Source organism: Mandrillus leucophaeus, unplaced genomic scaffold, assembly GCF_000951045.1.
Source record: "Mandrillus leucophaeus isolate KB7577 unplaced genomic scaffold, Mleu.le_1.0 Scaffold1052, whole genome shotgun sequence".
Classification (NCBI taxonomy): Eukaryota; Metazoa; Chordata; class Mammalia; order Primates; family Cercopithecidae; genus Mandrillus; species Mandrillus leucophaeus.
In genome coordinates, this window is record NW_012098677.1 from 55,161 (window position 1) to 71,929 (window position 16,769).

The following is a 16,769-nucleotide window of genomic DNA, read 5'->3' on the forward strand; positions in this document are numbered from 1 at the left end:
CCCCTCCAGAGGGAGGTGGGAGAGGCATGGGGATTCCTCTTGCAGTGCTGCCTCCGTTTCCCCTCCGCCGGTAGGGCCACCGTCCTGTTTCCTAATCCTTTGAGTTCATTTTTTAAGATCCCTGGAGAAACAATGGCCCAGGGATGGACGATGTTAGTTGTAAAGGTGGTGCGGCGCGGGGAGGGGGGAATCCTTATGTTTGAGCAAAGGTAGGAGTTGTTCAACAAGAACCCAACACTTGGAGATCCTTAACAGAAACATCTGCCTATTCCAACATGAGTTTCAGAGATGGTGAGAATAACGGGAGAGAGCTGGGTAGGAGTTGTAGAAGGCATTGCAGGCTTTCCCCTCCAGCTAGACAGCTGCAGCCCCTTTAAGGACAAATGCGGGACCTGGTCCTTTAAATCTGTGTCAGTTTCCCCTGACGTCAGCGGGCGGGCCAGCAGCCCTGCTGTTTATCGCCCAGCGGCGCAGCTCACTTTCCAGTGTTTGTGCGTCGGGGCGGCGCGTCCGCCCGCCCTTAAAGGGCCCGCACCTCGGAAAACTCGCAGCCCAGCACGGCGTCGGGTCGCTACCACCTATCGCGCCCCTCACCCCGCGACTCGCCTCCCTCAGCGGCCAGCCCCCGCCGCCTGCTCTTCCTCCCTCCCCTTTCCCGGCGTCTCCGGGCTCCCGGCAACCAGCCGCCCTCCTCCTCACCGCCGCCCTGGCCCGGGGCTCCAGGGTCTCAGGCCGTACTCAGCCCCTCGCGAGCTGGGACCCCTGCCCATAGCCCGCATCCCCTCCCTCCCCGCCCCCTCCCGGCCGCCCCCTCCCCTGCGGGGACCCTGGGAGCCTCTCCGCGGCTCTTGGGAGGGGACATTTCCTAATCTCAGGCCAGGGTTAAAGTTCTGGTCCTGGTGAGATGCTGGAAGCTGCGGCCGCAGCCGCAACCCGTCCCGGAGGTGTCCTGTCGCCTGTCGCCTTCGCCGCCTCCACCACCGCTGCCACTGCCGCCCTGCCGGGGCCATGTTCGCTCTGGGCTTGCCCTTCTTGGTGTTCTTGGTGGCCTCGGTCGAGAGCTATCTGGGGGTTCTGGGGCCCAAGAACGTCTCGCAGAAAGACGCCGAGTTTGAGCGCACCTACGTGGACGAGGTCAACAGCGAGCTGGTCAACATCTACACCTTCAACCATACTGTGACCCGCAACCGGGTGAGGGCTGGGGGCTGGGAGGTCAGAGGCGAGTGGGGGAGCCGACGAGGGCTGGGAGATTGTGTCGCCCCGCTACTCTTTTGGGAGGCCCCATGAACGAGCCGCCCTGCTGGGTTCCCAGTTCCCAGAACCACACTGGAGCCTCTTGACCAGTCCTCCTTCCTTTGCCACCAGTGTTTCTCTGAAGCGCCAGCTGGGCAGTTTTTGAAGTTGGCTCATTCCCATCTTCTCTTCCACCCCCATTCTTCCATCAGTTGTGGTCTGAGCACACATGGTTTGCTCTCTACCCTAAACCCCAGAATCTGACAGCTCTGTGGGGTCTCGGTGGGAGAGGAAACAGGCTTATTACTGGGCTTACCCAGAAAACCTCAAGGGAATGAGACGCCCAGAACTGAAAAGCTCTGTGCAGGCAAATTACATCTGAAACTCCCCAGGGAGATGAATGCAGGGCTTCCCAGCCCTCTTCCTGCCTGGGAGAGCCAGCTGGCCTTGTAAATTGAGGGTGACAGAGCTTTTATAAGGCCAACTGTAAGTTGGGTGGGAAGAGAAGGGGAATTTGTCCACTGTGAAAAATCCACTTCACCCTGACTTCTCTTGGGTTTCTTCTCCAGCTGTGAGTCCCTGAGTTGAAATAGACACAGCTAGTGTGGGAAGTCTAGACCCCAGCTGAGATTGGGAGAATTCTTGCAACCTGGCTGTGTGGTCTTGTGCCCGGGTCTGTTGCTCTCTTGAGAATGGGGAAACTGATTTTTTTTTTCAGAACAGGGAGTGGTTTGATTTCTATGGCAGGCCAGGATGTGCCCCCAGCACCTGATTCTCTGAAGTTTGATCTCTTTCTGCTTAGAGTCCTTTCTTCCTTTTTTCCCATATCTAAAGGCACTGAAGAGCAGTGGTTTTTACTCTCTTGGGAAATGCTGCCCTAGGGCTTGGGTTTCAGCAGCCCAATAACAAGCATTCAAAGATGGATTTAGTTTTATTTTTCCTTTAAGCTCCCGTTGTTTATATATGCTCCTTCATAGCTCCAAGGGTGAAGATCACTTTATCTTTTTTGTTTTTATTTTTATTTTTGAGACCAGTCTCACACTCTGTTGCCCAGGCTGAAGTGCAGTGGTGTGATCTCAGCTCACTGCAACCTCCACCTTCTGGGTTCAAGTGATTCTCCTGCCTCAGCCTCCCATGTAGTTGAGATTACAGGTGCCTGCCACCACACCCAGCTAATTTTTATATTTTTAATAGAGATGGGGCTTCACCATGTTGGCTAAGCTGGTCTCGAACTCCTGACCTCAGGTGATCCTCCTGCCTGGGCCTCCCAAAGTGCTACAGGCGTGAGCCACCGCACCTGGCTGTCATCTTATAGAGGGAGAAGTTGAGGCTTAGAGAAGTAAAGTGATTTCTCCACAGCCCTGTCCCTTGGTGGGAGCTAAGGATACAACATGGCCTTCAATACCTACCCCTCCTCTGGGCTCTGGCCCCAGGTTAGTTGTTAACTAGAGCTTCCTGCTGGCTTCCTGGCTCACAAGGAAGGTTGAGGAGCACTTCTTGCTCTCCTGTGTCTTCATGTGTGTTTGGGGGTGTGTACACGTGTGTGTGTGCAGGCCTGTGCATCCTATGCACATGGATAGAAATGGGGTATCCTGGAGACTCCCTGTTTCCTGGCAGAGGGCGAGACCCTGCAGTTGCTTGGGTCCTGCTGCCCAGCACATGTCTGCCGGCCAGGAGCTGTGCTCAGCACAGGTCTTTCCTGGTTTCTTCCCCAGCTGTGAGTCCCTGAGTTGAAACAGACACAGCTAGTGTGGGAAGTCTAGACCCCAGACAGCTGAGATTGGGAGAATTCTTGCAACCTGGCTGTGTGGTCTTGTGCCTGGGTCTCTTGCTTTCTTGAGAATGGGGAATCTGATTTTTTTTTTCAGAACAGGCAGTGGTTTTGGTTTCTATGGCAGGCCAGGATGTGCCCCCAGTGCCTGATTCTCTGAAGTTTGATCTCTTTCTGCTTAGAGTCCTTTCTTCCTTTTTCATATCTAAAGGCACTTCCCGGAGTCTGGGGTTGTTCTGGCAGAAGAAGGGGCAGAGATGACCCCCTGGCCCGACTGAGATGGAGAAAGACCAAAGTGGCGGGCATGATGGAGGGCAGGGCTCATAGTCTCTGGAGCCACGTGTCCCTGGTGGCAGAGGCTTGAGAGGCATTTCCATGTCGTCTGCAGACAGAGGGCGTGCGTGTGTCCGTGAACGTCCTGAACAAGCAGAAGGGGGCGCCTTTGCTGTTTGTGGTCCGCCAGAAGGAGGCTGTGGTGTCCTTCCAGGTGCCCCTAATCCTGCGAGGGATGTGAGTAGGATCTGGGCATCAGGGAAGTGGGGTGGCCTCAGCCAGTCCTTGCCTGGAGTCTCAACCAGGAGCCCCCCATTTTTCCTCCCCTTTCCCTGGGCCGGGAGGCTCATCAACAGCACAAGGGCCGAGTGTGCCAGCTGGGAGCTTGTGCACCTCGCAGTGAGGTGGTGGAGACCAGACCAGGGGAGGTGGGGCCTCGCTCCTCTGGAGGGGCAGGCCAGCTGGGACAGTGCTCACATCCTATCTCTCTGCTTCGGGCCATAGGTTTCAGCGCAAGTACCTCTACCAAAAAGTGGAACGAACCCTGTGTCAGCCCCCCACCAAGAATGAGTCAGAGATTCAGTTCTTCTACGTGGATGTGTCCACCCTGTCACCAGTCAACACCACGTACCAGCTCCGGGTCAGCCGCATGGACGATTTTGTGCTCAGGTCTGCAGGGTAGAGCAAAGGGACCACGGGGGCTAGTTCTTCCGCAGGCTCTGGGAGTGACTATTGGGGGATCTTCTCTGCCCTGCAGGACCGGGGAGCAGTTCAGCTTCAATACTACAGCAGCACAGCCCCAGGTATCATCTCCCTGTTGATTGCTCCAGAGGAGAAATGGGGGAGCTTGAATATGAGAATGGGAGTGGTCAGCAGTCTTTGCTTGGACTTTTGAATTGGCTGTTTTCTCCATGGAGGGCTCTCTGGAAACAGGAGCTCTGGCCCTGACATGGTGAGGGGACAGACAGCATGGGACTGTGCAGAGACGTGGAGTCTGGTTGCCTCTCCGGCATTCCACTGAGTGCCCTGCTGAGGTTGAAGGGAGTGGTATACAGAGAAAGGGGCTGCTATAGTCAAGGCCTGTCTCCCCAGAGAGCCTGCTGCCCGTCCCTCAGAGGATTCTGGGTCCCCGCTTATAGGGGACAGTTCCCTTCTAGAGGGGCCAAGAGAGCATCCTCATGAGATGGGGCTCCCCCCTCCTTCCTGCACCCTCAGTACTTCAAGTATGAGTTCCCTGAAGGCGTGGACTCGGTAATTGTCAAGGTGACCTCCAACAAGGCCTTCCCCTGCTCAGTCATCTCCATCCAGGATGTGCTGGTGAGTTGCCTGCCCTTTTGCTCTTCCCTAGCAGGCAGCAGGGCTGCTAAAGAGAGGGGCAGACCAGGTTCCCATCCATCTGCCTCTCCCGCCCCTCTGCAGTGTCCTGTCTATGACCTGGACAACAACGTAGCCTTCATCGGAATGTACCAGACGATGACTAAGAAGGCGGCCATCACAGTACAGGTAGGAAATGCATGTGGCCACGTGGGAAGTGTGGCTGGGCGATAAGCTGTGTAACTTTCCAAACTTGAGCTCTTCTTCCTCTGCCCACTCCTATGCTACACAAGACTGAGTCTTTGGCCTTCCGGTCCCTGTGACTTTGAGTCCCCTGATATATATGAGAGTTGAACCATAATCCCAGTTGCTCTTGCGGATGGGAAAGAGTAGAGAACCCCCTTTTGGCTGTCATACCTACTTCATTCATTGTAATAATAATAGGGCTGAGCGCGGTGGCTCATTCCTGTAATCCCAGCACTTTGGGAGGCCGAGGTGGGCGGATCACCTGAGATCAGGAGTTCAAGACCAGCTGGGCTAACAGGCTGAAACCCCATCTCTACTAAAAATACAAAAATTAGCCGGGCATGGTGGTACATGCCTGTAATCCCAGCTACTCGGGAGGCTGAGTCAGGAGAATCACTTGGACCTGGGAAACGGAGATTGCTGGAGTGAGCCGAGATCGCATCACTGCACTCCAGCCTGGGCAAAAAAAGTGAAACCCTGTCTCAAGAGAAAAAAAAGGTCAGGTGCAGTGTCTTACACCTGCTGAGATGGGCAGATCACCTGAGATCAGGCGTTGAAGACCAGCCTGGCCAACGTGGTAAAACCCCATCTCTACTAAAAATAACAAAAATTAGCCGGGCGTGGTGGTGGGCACCTGTAATCCCAGCTACTTGGGAGCTGAGGCAGGAGAATCGCTTGAACCCAGGAAGCGGAGGTTGCAGTGAGCTGAGATCACACCACTGCACTCCAGCCTGGGCAACAGGAGCAAAACTCCATCTCCAAAAAAAAAAAGAATCTTTGTGAGGATTAAGTAAAATAATACCTATGAAGAGTTTAGCATAACGTCTGGCCCCAGAGTAAGTATTCCGAAAAGAATGATGGTGATGATGATGGTGATGATGATATTTATCATCATCGTCCTGCAGCGCAAAGACTTCCCCAGCAACAGCTTTTATGTGGTGGTGGTGGTGAAGACCGAAGACCAAGCGTGCGGGGGCTCCCTGCCTTTCTACCCCTTCGTAGAAGGTACATTTTGTGCCCTGGGCCTGGCTAGGGGTGGGGAGGGCTTGGTCACTTTCTGGGAGCCAGAAGAGCCTGTGTGGCTGATTGGTGGACCTGATAGGACATGGGTTTTTGGCTCCAGTCTCTCAAAGGCCTGGTCCCACTGACTCTAGCCAAGCTCCAGGCAACCAATTTGCTGCTTTGACATTTTACTTCCAGATGAACCGGTCGATCAAGGGCACCGCCAGAAAACCCTGTCAGTGCTGGTGTCTCAAGCAGTCACATGTGAGTGCGGGTGGCTGAGTGGGGATGGACAAGCCTCTCTGGCTCCTCCTTTCAGACCTGGGATATAGGGTGTGCCCTGAAGTGGGTGATGAGGATGCAGATATGCTGGTGGGTTAGGGACGGGGAGTGTTCTTCGCAGGCTTCTAGATGGGGAGAGCCCGGAAGTGAGTTCCACTGTGATGTGGGACAGAGACTTCATGACTAAAGATGGAGGAACTGAGGTCCAGTTCACTTCCTGCCACTTATCAGCAGTTACCTGATTGTAAGAAAGAGCTTTAATTTTGCTTTCTTAGCATAATCTTATTTATTCTGAAGGATGTTTCTTAATCTCATATTCAGAAACATATCCTAATTTGTCACTGCTATAAGATTGAATCTCAGTTTCCCTGTCTCTATGACAAAGGGAGTAAAATTTGCCCAATGAATCTCACTAATTATGAGGGCCAGCACAAAATTAGCAGACAAAATTAGCAGGAAAGCACCAGGCCCCTACTCAGTGCTTAATAAATATTTACTGAATGATTACATGGGGCCCTAAGGGACTGTAATAGGAGGGGAAAGAAGGTGCCTCTCTTTCTTTTTTTGGACTCTTGCTCTGTCACCCAGGCTGGAGTTCAGTGGCAAGATCTTGACTCACTGCAACCTCCACCTTCTGAGTTCAAGTGATTCTCCTGCCTCAGCCTCCTGAGTTGCTGGGACTACAGGCACCTGCCACCATGCCCAGCTAATTTTTGTATTTTTAGTAGAGACAGGGTTTCACCATGTTGGCCAGGCTGGTCTTGAACTCTTGACCTCAGGTGATCCACCCGCCTTGGCCTCCCAAAGTGCGGGGATTACAGGCATGAGCCACTGTGCCCAGCCTGAGGGTGCCTCTCTTTTTTTTTTTTTTGAGACGGAGTCTTGCTCTGTTGCCCAGGCTGGAGTGCAGTGGCCGGATCTCAGCTCACTGCAAGCTCCACCTCCCAGGTTTACGCCATTCTCCTGCCTCAGCCTCCCAAGTAGCTGGGACTGCAGGCGCCCGCCACCTCGCCCGGCTAGTTTTTTTGTATTTTTTTTAGTAGAGACGGGGTTTCACCATGTTAGCCAGGATGGTCTCGATCTCCTGACCTCGTGATCCGCCCGTCTCGGCCTCCCAAAGTGCTGGGATTACAGGCTTGAGCCACTGCGCCCGGCCAAGGGTGCCTCTCTTATATGGATTATTTATTCAGCAAATATTTATTGAGCATCTCCTATATGCCAGGTGGTATGCTAAGGGAGCAGTCCACGGCGGGGGGCGGGGTCCTTTCTAGAGGAACAGGAGGCAGTTAAGAGCTGTGGTGAGCAAAGGACAGGTCACTGTGGAAATACAGGATAGAGAAGGCTTCCTAGAGGACACAGTCCCTGAGCTGTGGTTTGAGGGTTAAGTCAAGGTGGAGTTTTTGAGAGGCCAGGCACAGTGGCTGAAGCCTATAATCCCAGCACTTTGGGAGGCTGAGGCAGGGAAATTGCTTGAAGCCAGGAATTCAAGACCAGCCTGAGTAACATAGCAAGATCCCATCTCTATAAAAAATTAAAAAATGAGCCAGGTGTGGTGGCACACATTTATAGTCCCAGCTACTGAGGAGGCTGAGGTGGAAGGATGGAGCCTAGGAGTTGGAAGCTGCAGTGAGCTATGATCATGCCACTGCACTCCAGCATGGGTAACAGAGTAAGACCCCAACTCTTAAAAAAGGAGAAGTAGAAGAGAAAGTTCTAGCACAGGGAGCAACATGAGCAAAAATAGGAGTGTGTCAGAGTTCGGTGTATTAGGGGAACTGCTAGTTGTTCATACTGGCTGGGCAGGGCCTTACATTCGAGGGGAGAGGGGTGAGAGATTGGGCTGGGCGGAGGAGGACATGAAGGCCTTTGGGTGCCATGATGGGAGGTGGTGGAAGGTTTTGACCCGTCCACTTTCCTGTTTCCTCCTGGAAGCTGAGGCCTACGTCAGTGGGATGCTCTTTTGCCTGGGTATATTTCTCTCCTTTTACCTGCTGACCGTCCTCCTGGCCTGCTGGGAGAACTGGAGGTAAAGGGGAACTGCTGGGCCCTCCCCTGGTCTGGGTGAGTTGGGCAGGTGTGTGAGGGAGATCGCCTGGCAGGATCTGAGCCAGCCTAGGGTAATTGACACCATCCATAGCAGATGATGGTGGGACTGTTAGAGTCTGTGGCCCGTGACCCTCTCTAGAAACCATCCCCTCCCCTCAGCCTTCTTCCCAAGCAGGGAGACCCCATATTGCTCCCCAGCCTGTGAGGAACCCTGGGACCAAGGGTGGAGGACAGGGTCATAGGGATGAGAGTGGAGTGGAGAGGTAGAAGGAAAGCCAGCCCCATACAGAGGGATCCTTGTCCTGTCCCATCTGGGTGGCCTTTGGATTCTGTCCATGCAGGCAGAAGAAGAAGACCCTGCTGGTGGCCATTGACCGAGCCTGCCCAGAAAGCGGTACCTCCAGGGGGCCTGGGTGGGGCGGGCACAATGTGCTTTGTGTTTTGGGGGGTGGTGGTGGATGGTTCCCTAAGGGGTTGAAGGAGGAAGGGCTGGGGGCTTCCGGATGTTCCGATTGGGGTAACATTCCACAGATGGGAATGAGGCTGGGATATGATGTCCATGCATCCCTAACATGCAGACCTCAGAGGCTGAGGCCGTTGCTTGGTTTATTCCATGTCTAGCCATGGTGTCTGCCTGCCTTGGGCAGTGCGGCCCACTGTCTCTGGGATTATTAACCTTGCCTTCTCTCTCTCTTCCACCCCGCCTCTCTTTCTGTCCTCCCTCCTGCGTGGGACCTTCTCTCTTAGCTTCTCTCCTTGGTAAGCTCCAAGTGCTGTGGGCAGAGGAGCTGGAGTCCAGAGTCGGGGAGGGAGGGTGGAGCACAGGGCTGTCTGGAGGGCACGTGGGCGGGCCAGATGTTGTCTTTGTTGCTGGTAACGTAGATGTGCCCATTCTTGAACTTTCTCTCTCTTTAGGGACGACAAAGGGTGGTGCTGTTTCCATGGGAGAGGCAGGCAGGGGGCTGGGGCGGGTGGTGGTGGCAGCCGTGGGGCGTGCTTGCCTGGATAGGTGCTGCTTCTCGGCTGCTGGCATGGCCTCCTTGTGGCTGTCTTCTCTGGATCTTTCTTTGTTCTTCTTCCTGGCTCTAGCCCTCTCTCTCCATCCAGCGCTAACGAACCTTGACTTCTCATTGCAGGTCACCCTCGAGTCCTGGCTGATTCTTTTCCTGGCAGTTCCCCTTATGAGGGTTACAGCTATGGCTCCTTTGGTACGTGTCAAAGCCAGCGCCGTGCTTGCCGGGGACACAACCTGGTCTCCTTAGGCCACCACCTCTGAGGCAGTAGAGTGGGAGCCACCTCCTCCGGCCCCCACACCCTCTGCAGGTGCTCAGAGCCCCTTTCCCTGCGGCCTCTCCTTCCTGCCTCACCATTGATCCTTCCTCGCAGAGAATGTTTCCGGATCTACGGATGGTCTGGTTGACAGCGCTGGCGCTGGGGACCTCTCTTATGGTTACCAGGGTGAGTGGGCCAGGCTGGGAGGGGCTGTGTGGTGCAGGCTGGTGTTGGCTAGGTAAAATGTCACGGTGGGCGGTTGCCTCTTCTGCCAGATGCTGGAACCCAGGAAAGGCCTGCTGTTTTTCTAACCCCTCTCTTCCCTCATCCCCTCCTCTTTGGCCCCAGTTCCCTGGTAACTTTCCCTTTCCTTTGAAGGGCACGACCAGTTCAAGCGGCGCCTCCCCTCTGGCCAGATGCGGCAGCTGTGCATTGCCATGGGTAGACGTGGGGAGGGGGTAGGGCCGTTTTGCCAATCAGTGCCTGCCGGCTCCGGTTGACTGCCGGCTCTGGGGCCAGAAAGATTCTATGTGCATGGCTTTCCCATGTAATTCCAGTAATTGCCCGCTCTTGTGTCTTCTGAGACAGCAGCACGACACAGACTCCTTTGGCTGGGGAGCTGGTGCCTCTGCTCCCCCCACGCTGGATGTTCTAGTTTATCGTCTATGTTGCCAGCGCCCTCACTCCCTGGCCTGCTAGGGAAGGGCTCACAGGCTCGGGGGTCACATTCTGGCCTCTGAATAAAGGAGAGATGCTCTTTCTGCACCCCAGGCCCACTGAGTCTTTAATCCAGTGGCAGCCAAGCCAGTGTCTTCTCAGAACCCACAGGGCTGGGCGCCATTTAATCAGCATGACTTGCCGAGTTCAATCCTGTTGTTTGTGTCTGCTGCCTGGGGTCTCCTCAGTGTCCTGGCCTGGGAAGCCCTAGCCCATGAGGGGTGCCAGGAACAGAGCAAAGCTAGAGTGGCTCCTGTATGGGCCTCTTCTAGAGTCTACCATCCTCCCCCAGGACTTAGGAGCACCTGATGGCTCCTCCCAGCTCCTGAGCCCACCTCCACCCCAGCTCTGAGCCCCAGCCCACAATTTGCCTCTTCCCTACTGCCTAATAATTGTTATAATTGCCTCAGATGGGCGAGGGCCACTGTGGGTTTTGTGCCCACCGGTGCAACCCCTCCCTCCCTGCCCTTTCCAGGCCGCTCCTTTGAACCTGTGGGTACTCGGCCCCGAGTGGACTCCATGAGCTCTGTGGAGGAGGATGACTATGACACATTGACCGACATCGATTCCGATAAGAATGTCATTCGCACCAAGGTCTGACCCATGGGCCTGGCCTGGTCAGGCGTTTCCCAAGAAAGGGACATTCTGTGTTCCTGCCCCAGCATGTTCCTACTGACATGGCATTTACGGAAGCAGAAGGAAGGGGCTCAGCTGGGGCAGGACAGATGCCAGGGAAACTAACTTGAGCCCCAACCCCTTCCGGCATGATTGACCAAACCCTGGGTCTAAGTGGCCACAGCAGTGGGATGGCCTTGAACCCTGCCCACTTGCATTTGGCCCTGTCTGAGGGAGGCCCCTCTTGTCCACCTCTAACCTGGGGGAGGGGCTTCTCCCCAGTGGCAGTAAGTGGGGCTGATTCCAGCTTCTCCCCAGCAATACCTCTATGTGGCCGACCTGGCACGGAAGGACAAGCGTGTTCTGCGGAAAAAGTACCAGATCTACTTCTGGTGAGCGGGCCGAGCGGCTGGGGCTCTGCTGTTGGTGGGTGTGTGGCGGCCTTGGGTGCCGCCTGCCTCACTGCCACCCTCCCACTCCGCAGGAACATCGCCACCATTGCTGTCTTCTATGCCCTTCCTGTGGTGCAGCTGGTGATCACCTACCAGACGGTGAGAGGGCAGGGCAGGTTCACCTTTCCCACAGCCTGGGACACTGCCCCAAAGTTCAGAGCCTCCCAGCCTGGGGCCCTGGTCTTCCATCGCAGGACCTGGGTTCAGATCCCAGCTCTGCCTTCCCAGCTGAGTGACCCAGGGCAAATCACATAACCCCCCAACCCTGAGTGTCAGTTTCTTCATCTGCAAAATGGGGACAGCCCCTCCCTGGTTTGTTGTGCAGATTATGAAACCAAAGTCCTGGGACTTTGTAAGCATCAGTTTCCCTTCCCTTGTCTCTGTCCCATGGGGCAAGAGCTTCCATCACAGTCATGCCTCAGGGTTTTCAGCCACACCTACTGAGGGGGCAGTGACTGTGCTGCTTGGCATCCGTGTTCTCAGAAGAAGCACATGCCTGGGGTGCTGTGTGTTCCCACCTGCTAGCTGTGGTGGCACTTGCTCTTTTTTGCCAAAGGGGCCCAGGTGGCGGGGTGTGGGCTGAGTTGGGCGTGACGACAGACCCACTCCCTGTCCCTGCTCCTGCTACAGGTGGTGAATGTCACAGGGAATCAGGACATCTGCTACTACAACTTCCTCTGCGCCCACCCGCTGGGCAACCTCAGGTGGGGGTTATGCTGGGAGGCCCCTTGTCCAGGCCAAGGGTGAAATGGGGCAAGGGCTGGGGCTTTGCAACGCCCGCCCGGGCTAAGGAAGAGGCCTGGGTGTGAGGCCCAAACAGTCCACCTTGTGTCGCCCCTTCTAGCGCCTTCAACAACATCCTCAGCAACCTGGGGTACATCCTGCTGGGGCTGCTTTTCCTGCTCATCATCCTGCAGCGGGAGATCAACCACAACCGGGCCCTGCTGCGCAACGACCTCTATGCCCTGGTGAGGGAGCACCTGCCTGCCTGCCGCAGCCTCAGCTCCTGCACAGACCCCAAGCCTTGGCTCCAGGATGCCTTTTCTGGCAGGCCTGGCCCTGCCTTCCCCAGCTCTCCCCTCCCCAGCCCTGTCTGGCCCACCCTATCCATCCCAGCCTGCCCTACCCTGCCCTGCCCTCCCTTGCCCAGCCTTTCCAGGCCAGCGCCCCCCAGCACACCCACACTCGACACACACCCCACCCCTTTTCCTCTTCCACTCCTCTTAGGGTCCCTCTTTTGGGTCCCTTCTTCTCTTCCTGCCTCACTTCCTCCCTCCCTTCCCTTCTCTCTCTCCCCAACAGGAATGTGGGATCCCCAAACACTTTGGGCTGTTCTACGCCATGGGCACAGCCCTGATGATGGAGGGGCTGCTCAGTGCTTGCTATCACGTGTGCCCCAACTATACCAATTTCCAGTTCGGTGAGTGGAGCCTCCTTCTTTTCTGGCTCTACCCGCAGCAGGGACCTGCCTGAGTCCTTCACCATCCCCAGGTCACCCACAGGGATTGCTAAGACAGCCCTGTAGGAAACTCCAAGGCTGGCGTGCCCGGGTGTGTACACATATTAGCCTATGAAACATGGGCACCTAGATGCTCCTTCATTTGTCTGTCAAGCTATTCCTATGTAAAGGCATGTGCCACACTGAAGAAAACAGGATAATTAAGAAGGGGGCCCTATGCCGAGCACAGTGGCTCACACCTGTAATCCTAGCACTTTGGGAGGCTGAGGCGGGGGGATCGCCTGAGGTCAGGAGTTTGAGATCAGCTTGGCCAACATGGTGAAACCCCATCTCTACTGAAAATGCAAAAATTAGCTGGGTGTGGTAGTGCATGCCTGTAATCCCAGCTACTCGGGGGGCTGAGGCAGGAGAATTGCTTGAGCCCAGGAGGCGGAGGTTGCAGTGAGCCGAGATCCTGCCCTTGCACGCCAGCCTGGGCAATAGAGTGAGACTCTGTCTCCAAAAAAATAAAAGGGTGTCCCTGATCTCAGGGTGCTCACAGACTAAGACACAGACCAAGTTGTCTCTGTCTTCAGGAGATGTTAGACTCTGGGCGACGGCCAGTGGGGTGGCAGTGTGGTGTGGCAGGTACAACTAAGGTACTAAAGTTCAAGTGCCACCCCACCACCAGCTCACTCCACAGCCATGGCAGGGCCCCTGGGCTCTCTCTTCCTCTGGGATTGTTGGGGCCAGGAGTTCTCTGCTGGGGCTTGGTGGCCATTTCTGCAGCTCCCTTCCGTGTCCCTCATCCTAGACACATCGTTCATGTACATGATCGCCGGACTCTGCATGCTGAAGCTCTACCAGAAGCGGCACCCGGACATCAACGCCAGTGCCTACAGTGCCTACGCCTGCCTGGCCATCGTCATCTTCTTCTCTGTGCTGGGCGTGGTGAGGGCCTGACCTGCTCTGCTCAGCCTGTATGATAGGATAGGTGCACGCGCATTCACACACGTGGTGCACACCCTCCGCCGCCTCCTGCATGACAGATTCCTGCTCCTCTCCTGAGATGCCTTCCTGGGCCCCTCTCTGAGTCCCAGCCTGGCTGAGCAGCGAGCCCCAGGAAGGGTGGGCCATCCAAGCCACTTCCCTCTGCGTGCTCACCACTGCCCTTGGTGGCCTTCCGACAGGTCTTTGGCAAAGGGAACACGGCGTTCTGGATTGTCTTCTCCATCATTCACATCATTGCCACCCTGCTCCTCAGCACGCAGCTCTATTACATGGGCCGCTGGAAACTGGGTGAGGGCACACCTGGGGCAGGGCCTGGGGGAGGGGCCTGGGAGGCCTCAGGAACCCGGACGCACGGGAGTCGCTCAGGTTCTGTCTTCCTGGGGGCCCTGGAGGAGTCACTGGGTGAGGAATTAGATCAGGCCTGGGCTCCTCAGCTGGCACATCCCAGGGGTCCGGCAAAGGAGGGTGCCCCGTGCCTGTCAGCGCCACTCCCTTCTCTGTGCAGACTCGGGGATCTTCCGCCGCATCCTCCACGTGCTCTACACAGACTGCATCCGGCAGTGCAGCGGGCCGCTCTACGTGGTACCTGCCCGGCTCTCCTGCCCCATTCTCCACATCTCCTTTCTTCCCTCTGATGGGGGAGTGGGGCTGGGCTGAGGACCCAGGGGAGAGTGGGGACCAGCTGGCTGGGCCTTCTTCTACCACCCTCCCTGGCCCTGCCCTCAGTCCCCGTGTCCTGCTTCCCTCCAGGACCGCATGGTGCTGCTGGTCATGGGCAACGTCATCAACTGGTCACTGTGAGTACAGTCGGGGGTGGCGGCCTGGCTGGGTGGACAGCTGGGGACTCAGCCAGCCACTGGCTGCATCAGGGGCTGAGGACAACTTCCAAATGTTGGGCATAAGACATGAGGGCTAAGAAGAGAGGTCTTGGCCTCTCCTCTCTCTCTTGGCATCTGGGCTTCTAGAATCTTCTGTGGGCCTCGGAATGCAGCCCAACATCATAATAAAACATGGCGGGGCAGGGCAGGAAGAGTGCTTCCTTGCCTGTGGCCTTCCTGCTTCACCACCCTTCGTCCCTCCTGCCAGGGCTGCCTATGGGCTCATCATGCGCCCCAACGATTTCGCCTCCTACTTGTTGGCCATTGGTATCTGCAACCTGCTTCTTTACTTCGCCTTCTACATTATCATGAAGGTGAGCGGGACTGGCACTCTATCAGATCCTCTGCTTTCTGGGGAGAGAGATGGGCCCGGCAGCACTGAGGGGCAGTGAGACTGCTGGTTGCGGAGGGGAGAGGCTAAAGCCTCTTGCATGGGCCCCTAGGAGCCAACTGCAGCCCAAAGGCCATTTTCTGAGCCCCTTCCAAGGACCCTTGAAATGGGTGGCATTTTAGGCTGCCGTTGTAAGTGCCCCTTTCCATGCAGAAGGGGCCGAGGGGAGGTAGGGTGTGGGCCTCCCAGGATCAGGTGCTTCCCCAGGAACCATCCTGCCATCCAATCTGAGTGGAGCCCCCTGCATAGGGAGCACCTCCAGGCCAGTACACTGTCCCGACACAGGGTTCTGGATGCATGGAGGCTGGGTGGGGTGGACATCGGGGCGGGGGCAGGTTGATCTCTGTGGTTGTGTGGAATGGTATGAATCCAAGGAGCAGTCCTGAAGGCCTGGGAGGCCATGCGGAAAGGGAATCTGGGAAAGGCTGGGTGGGACAGTGGGGTGGGACAGGGGTGAGCCCTCAGACTGCTGTCCCTTCATGGCCCCTCCCAGCTCCGGAGTGGGGAAAGGATCAAGCTCATCCCCCTGCTCTGCATCGTCTGCACCTCCGTGGTCTGGGGCTTCGCACTCTTCTTCTTCTTCCAGGGACTTAGCACCTGGCAGGTGAGCACTCACCCACAGGCTCCTCACGAGCCCACAAGTGGCCAGTCCTCTTTTCAATCATTGTTTGGGGCTGGGCCTGGTGGTTGATACCTGTAATCCCAGCACTTTGGGAAGCTGAGGCAGGAGGATCGCTTGAGGCGTTCAAGGCCAGCCTGGGCAATATAGTAAGAACCCATCTCTACAAAAAATGAAAAAAATAAAAATAAAAAAGTTAGCCTGGTGTGGTGGCATTCACCAGTAGTGCAGTAGTCCTAGCTACCCCGGAAGCGGAGGCAGGAAGATAGCCTGCGCAGGAGTTCGAGGCTGCAGTGAGCCGAGATCGCACCACTGTGCTCTAGCCTGGATGACAGACCCCGTCTCTAAAAAAAATTTTTACCCAAACATCATTTGGGAACACCTACCATAGGCCAGCACTTTCTTTTTTTTTTTTTTTTTTTTTTTTTTTTTGAGACGGAGTCTTGCTCTGTCGCCGAGACTGGAGTGCAGTGGCCGGATCTCGGCTCACTGCAAGCTCCGCCTCCCGGGTTTACGCCATTCTCTTGCCTCAGCCTCCCGAGTAGCTGGGACTACAGGCACCCGCCACCTCGCCCGGCTATTTTTTTGTATTTTTTTTACTAGAGACGGGGTTTCACCGGGTTAGCCAGGATGGTCTCGATCTCCTGACCTCGTGATCCGCCCGTCTCGGCCTCCCAAAGTGCTGGGATTACAAGGCCAGCACTTTCATAGCAGCTGTCCCAGTTAATCCTCCTAGAATTCCAGCCTGGAGATAGCTCCATTTTACTTAACGAGGCAGATGAGGCTCAGAGAGGCCACGTGACTTCCCCAGGGCACGTCGCCAGTGAGTGGCACAGCTGGTGTTTGAAGCCAGCGAGGCTGGGCTCTCTTCTCTGCCTTGCAGGGCACCTACCACATGTCAGGCTTTAATTCTGGGAACAGAACTAAGTCTGACATGGTCTCTGAGGGACTCATAAACTAGACGAAGAGGGCTGGAAGGACTATTGGTGCATGACTCTCAGTGCTGTTTATGATGTGATACATGAAATGAAGGGCACAGGCAAGACGGGGCAGGAGGACAGAAGACTAAGGGGTCTCTCCGAGTTAGGAGTCCAGGAAAGCTTCCTGGAAGAAGTGGGCCTTGTTCTGGGCTATAAAAGTCCTGGGTGAGGGGGGCTGGGTACAGTGGCTTACGCCTGTAATCCCAGCACTTTGGGAAGCTGAGGCAGG

At 55.9% G+C, this 16,769-nt stretch overlaps 1 protein-coding gene across 3 annotated transcripts in view; it reads left to right on the forward strand.

The window, feature by feature from the left end:
- Window positions 1–386: 386 nt before the first annotated feature.
- Window positions 387–16,769, forward strand: part of SIDT2 (SID1 transmembrane family, member 2) — a 19,088-nt gene continuing 2,705 nt past the window's right edge. For 2 of the 3 annotated variants that reach the window (XM_011981978.1, XM_011981987.1), the window contains exons 1-24: window positions 387–1,191; window positions 3,393–3,514; window positions 3,782–3,946; window positions 4,035–4,080; window positions 4,493–4,594; window positions 4,697–4,780; window positions 5,743–5,842; window positions 6,038–6,103; window positions 8,054–8,147; window positions 8,509–8,561; window positions 9,304–9,375; window positions 9,554–9,625; window positions 10,632–10,750; window positions 11,090–11,163; window positions 11,256–11,322; window positions 11,854–11,927; window positions 12,068–12,191; window positions 12,526–12,643; window positions 13,476–13,612; window positions 13,852–13,960; window positions 14,178–14,254; window positions 14,423–14,469; window positions 14,759–14,864; window positions 15,435–15,545. In XM_011981978.1, the coding sequence (XP_011837368.1) occupies window positions 1,009–1,191; window positions 3,393–3,514; window positions 3,782–3,946; window positions 4,035–4,080; window positions 4,493–4,594; window positions 4,697–4,780; window positions 5,743–5,842; window positions 6,038–6,103; window positions 8,054–8,147; window positions 8,509–8,561; window positions 9,304–9,375; window positions 9,554–9,625; window positions 10,632–10,750; window positions 11,090–11,163; window positions 11,256–11,322; window positions 11,854–11,927; window positions 12,068–12,191; window positions 12,526–12,643; window positions 13,476–13,612; window positions 13,852–13,960; window positions 14,178–14,254; window positions 14,423–14,469; window positions 14,759–14,864; window positions 15,435–15,545 (2,322 nt within the window). In that variant the 5' untranslated portion in view covers window positions 387–1,008. Of the gene's footprint in view, window positions 1,192–3,392; window positions 3,515–3,781; window positions 3,947–4,034; window positions 4,081–4,492; window positions 4,595–4,696; window positions 4,781–5,742; window positions 5,843–6,037; window positions 6,104–8,053; window positions 8,148–8,508; window positions 8,562–8,914; window positions 8,927–9,303; window positions 9,376–9,553; window positions 9,626–10,631; window positions 10,751–11,089; window positions 11,164–11,255; window positions 11,323–11,853; window positions 11,928–12,067; window positions 12,192–12,525; window positions 12,644–13,475; window positions 13,613–13,851; window positions 13,961–14,177; window positions 14,255–14,422; window positions 14,470–14,758; window positions 14,865–15,434; window positions 15,546–16,769 lie in introns of all 3 variants that reach the window. The other variant, XM_011981969.1, reaches the window with a different exon arrangement.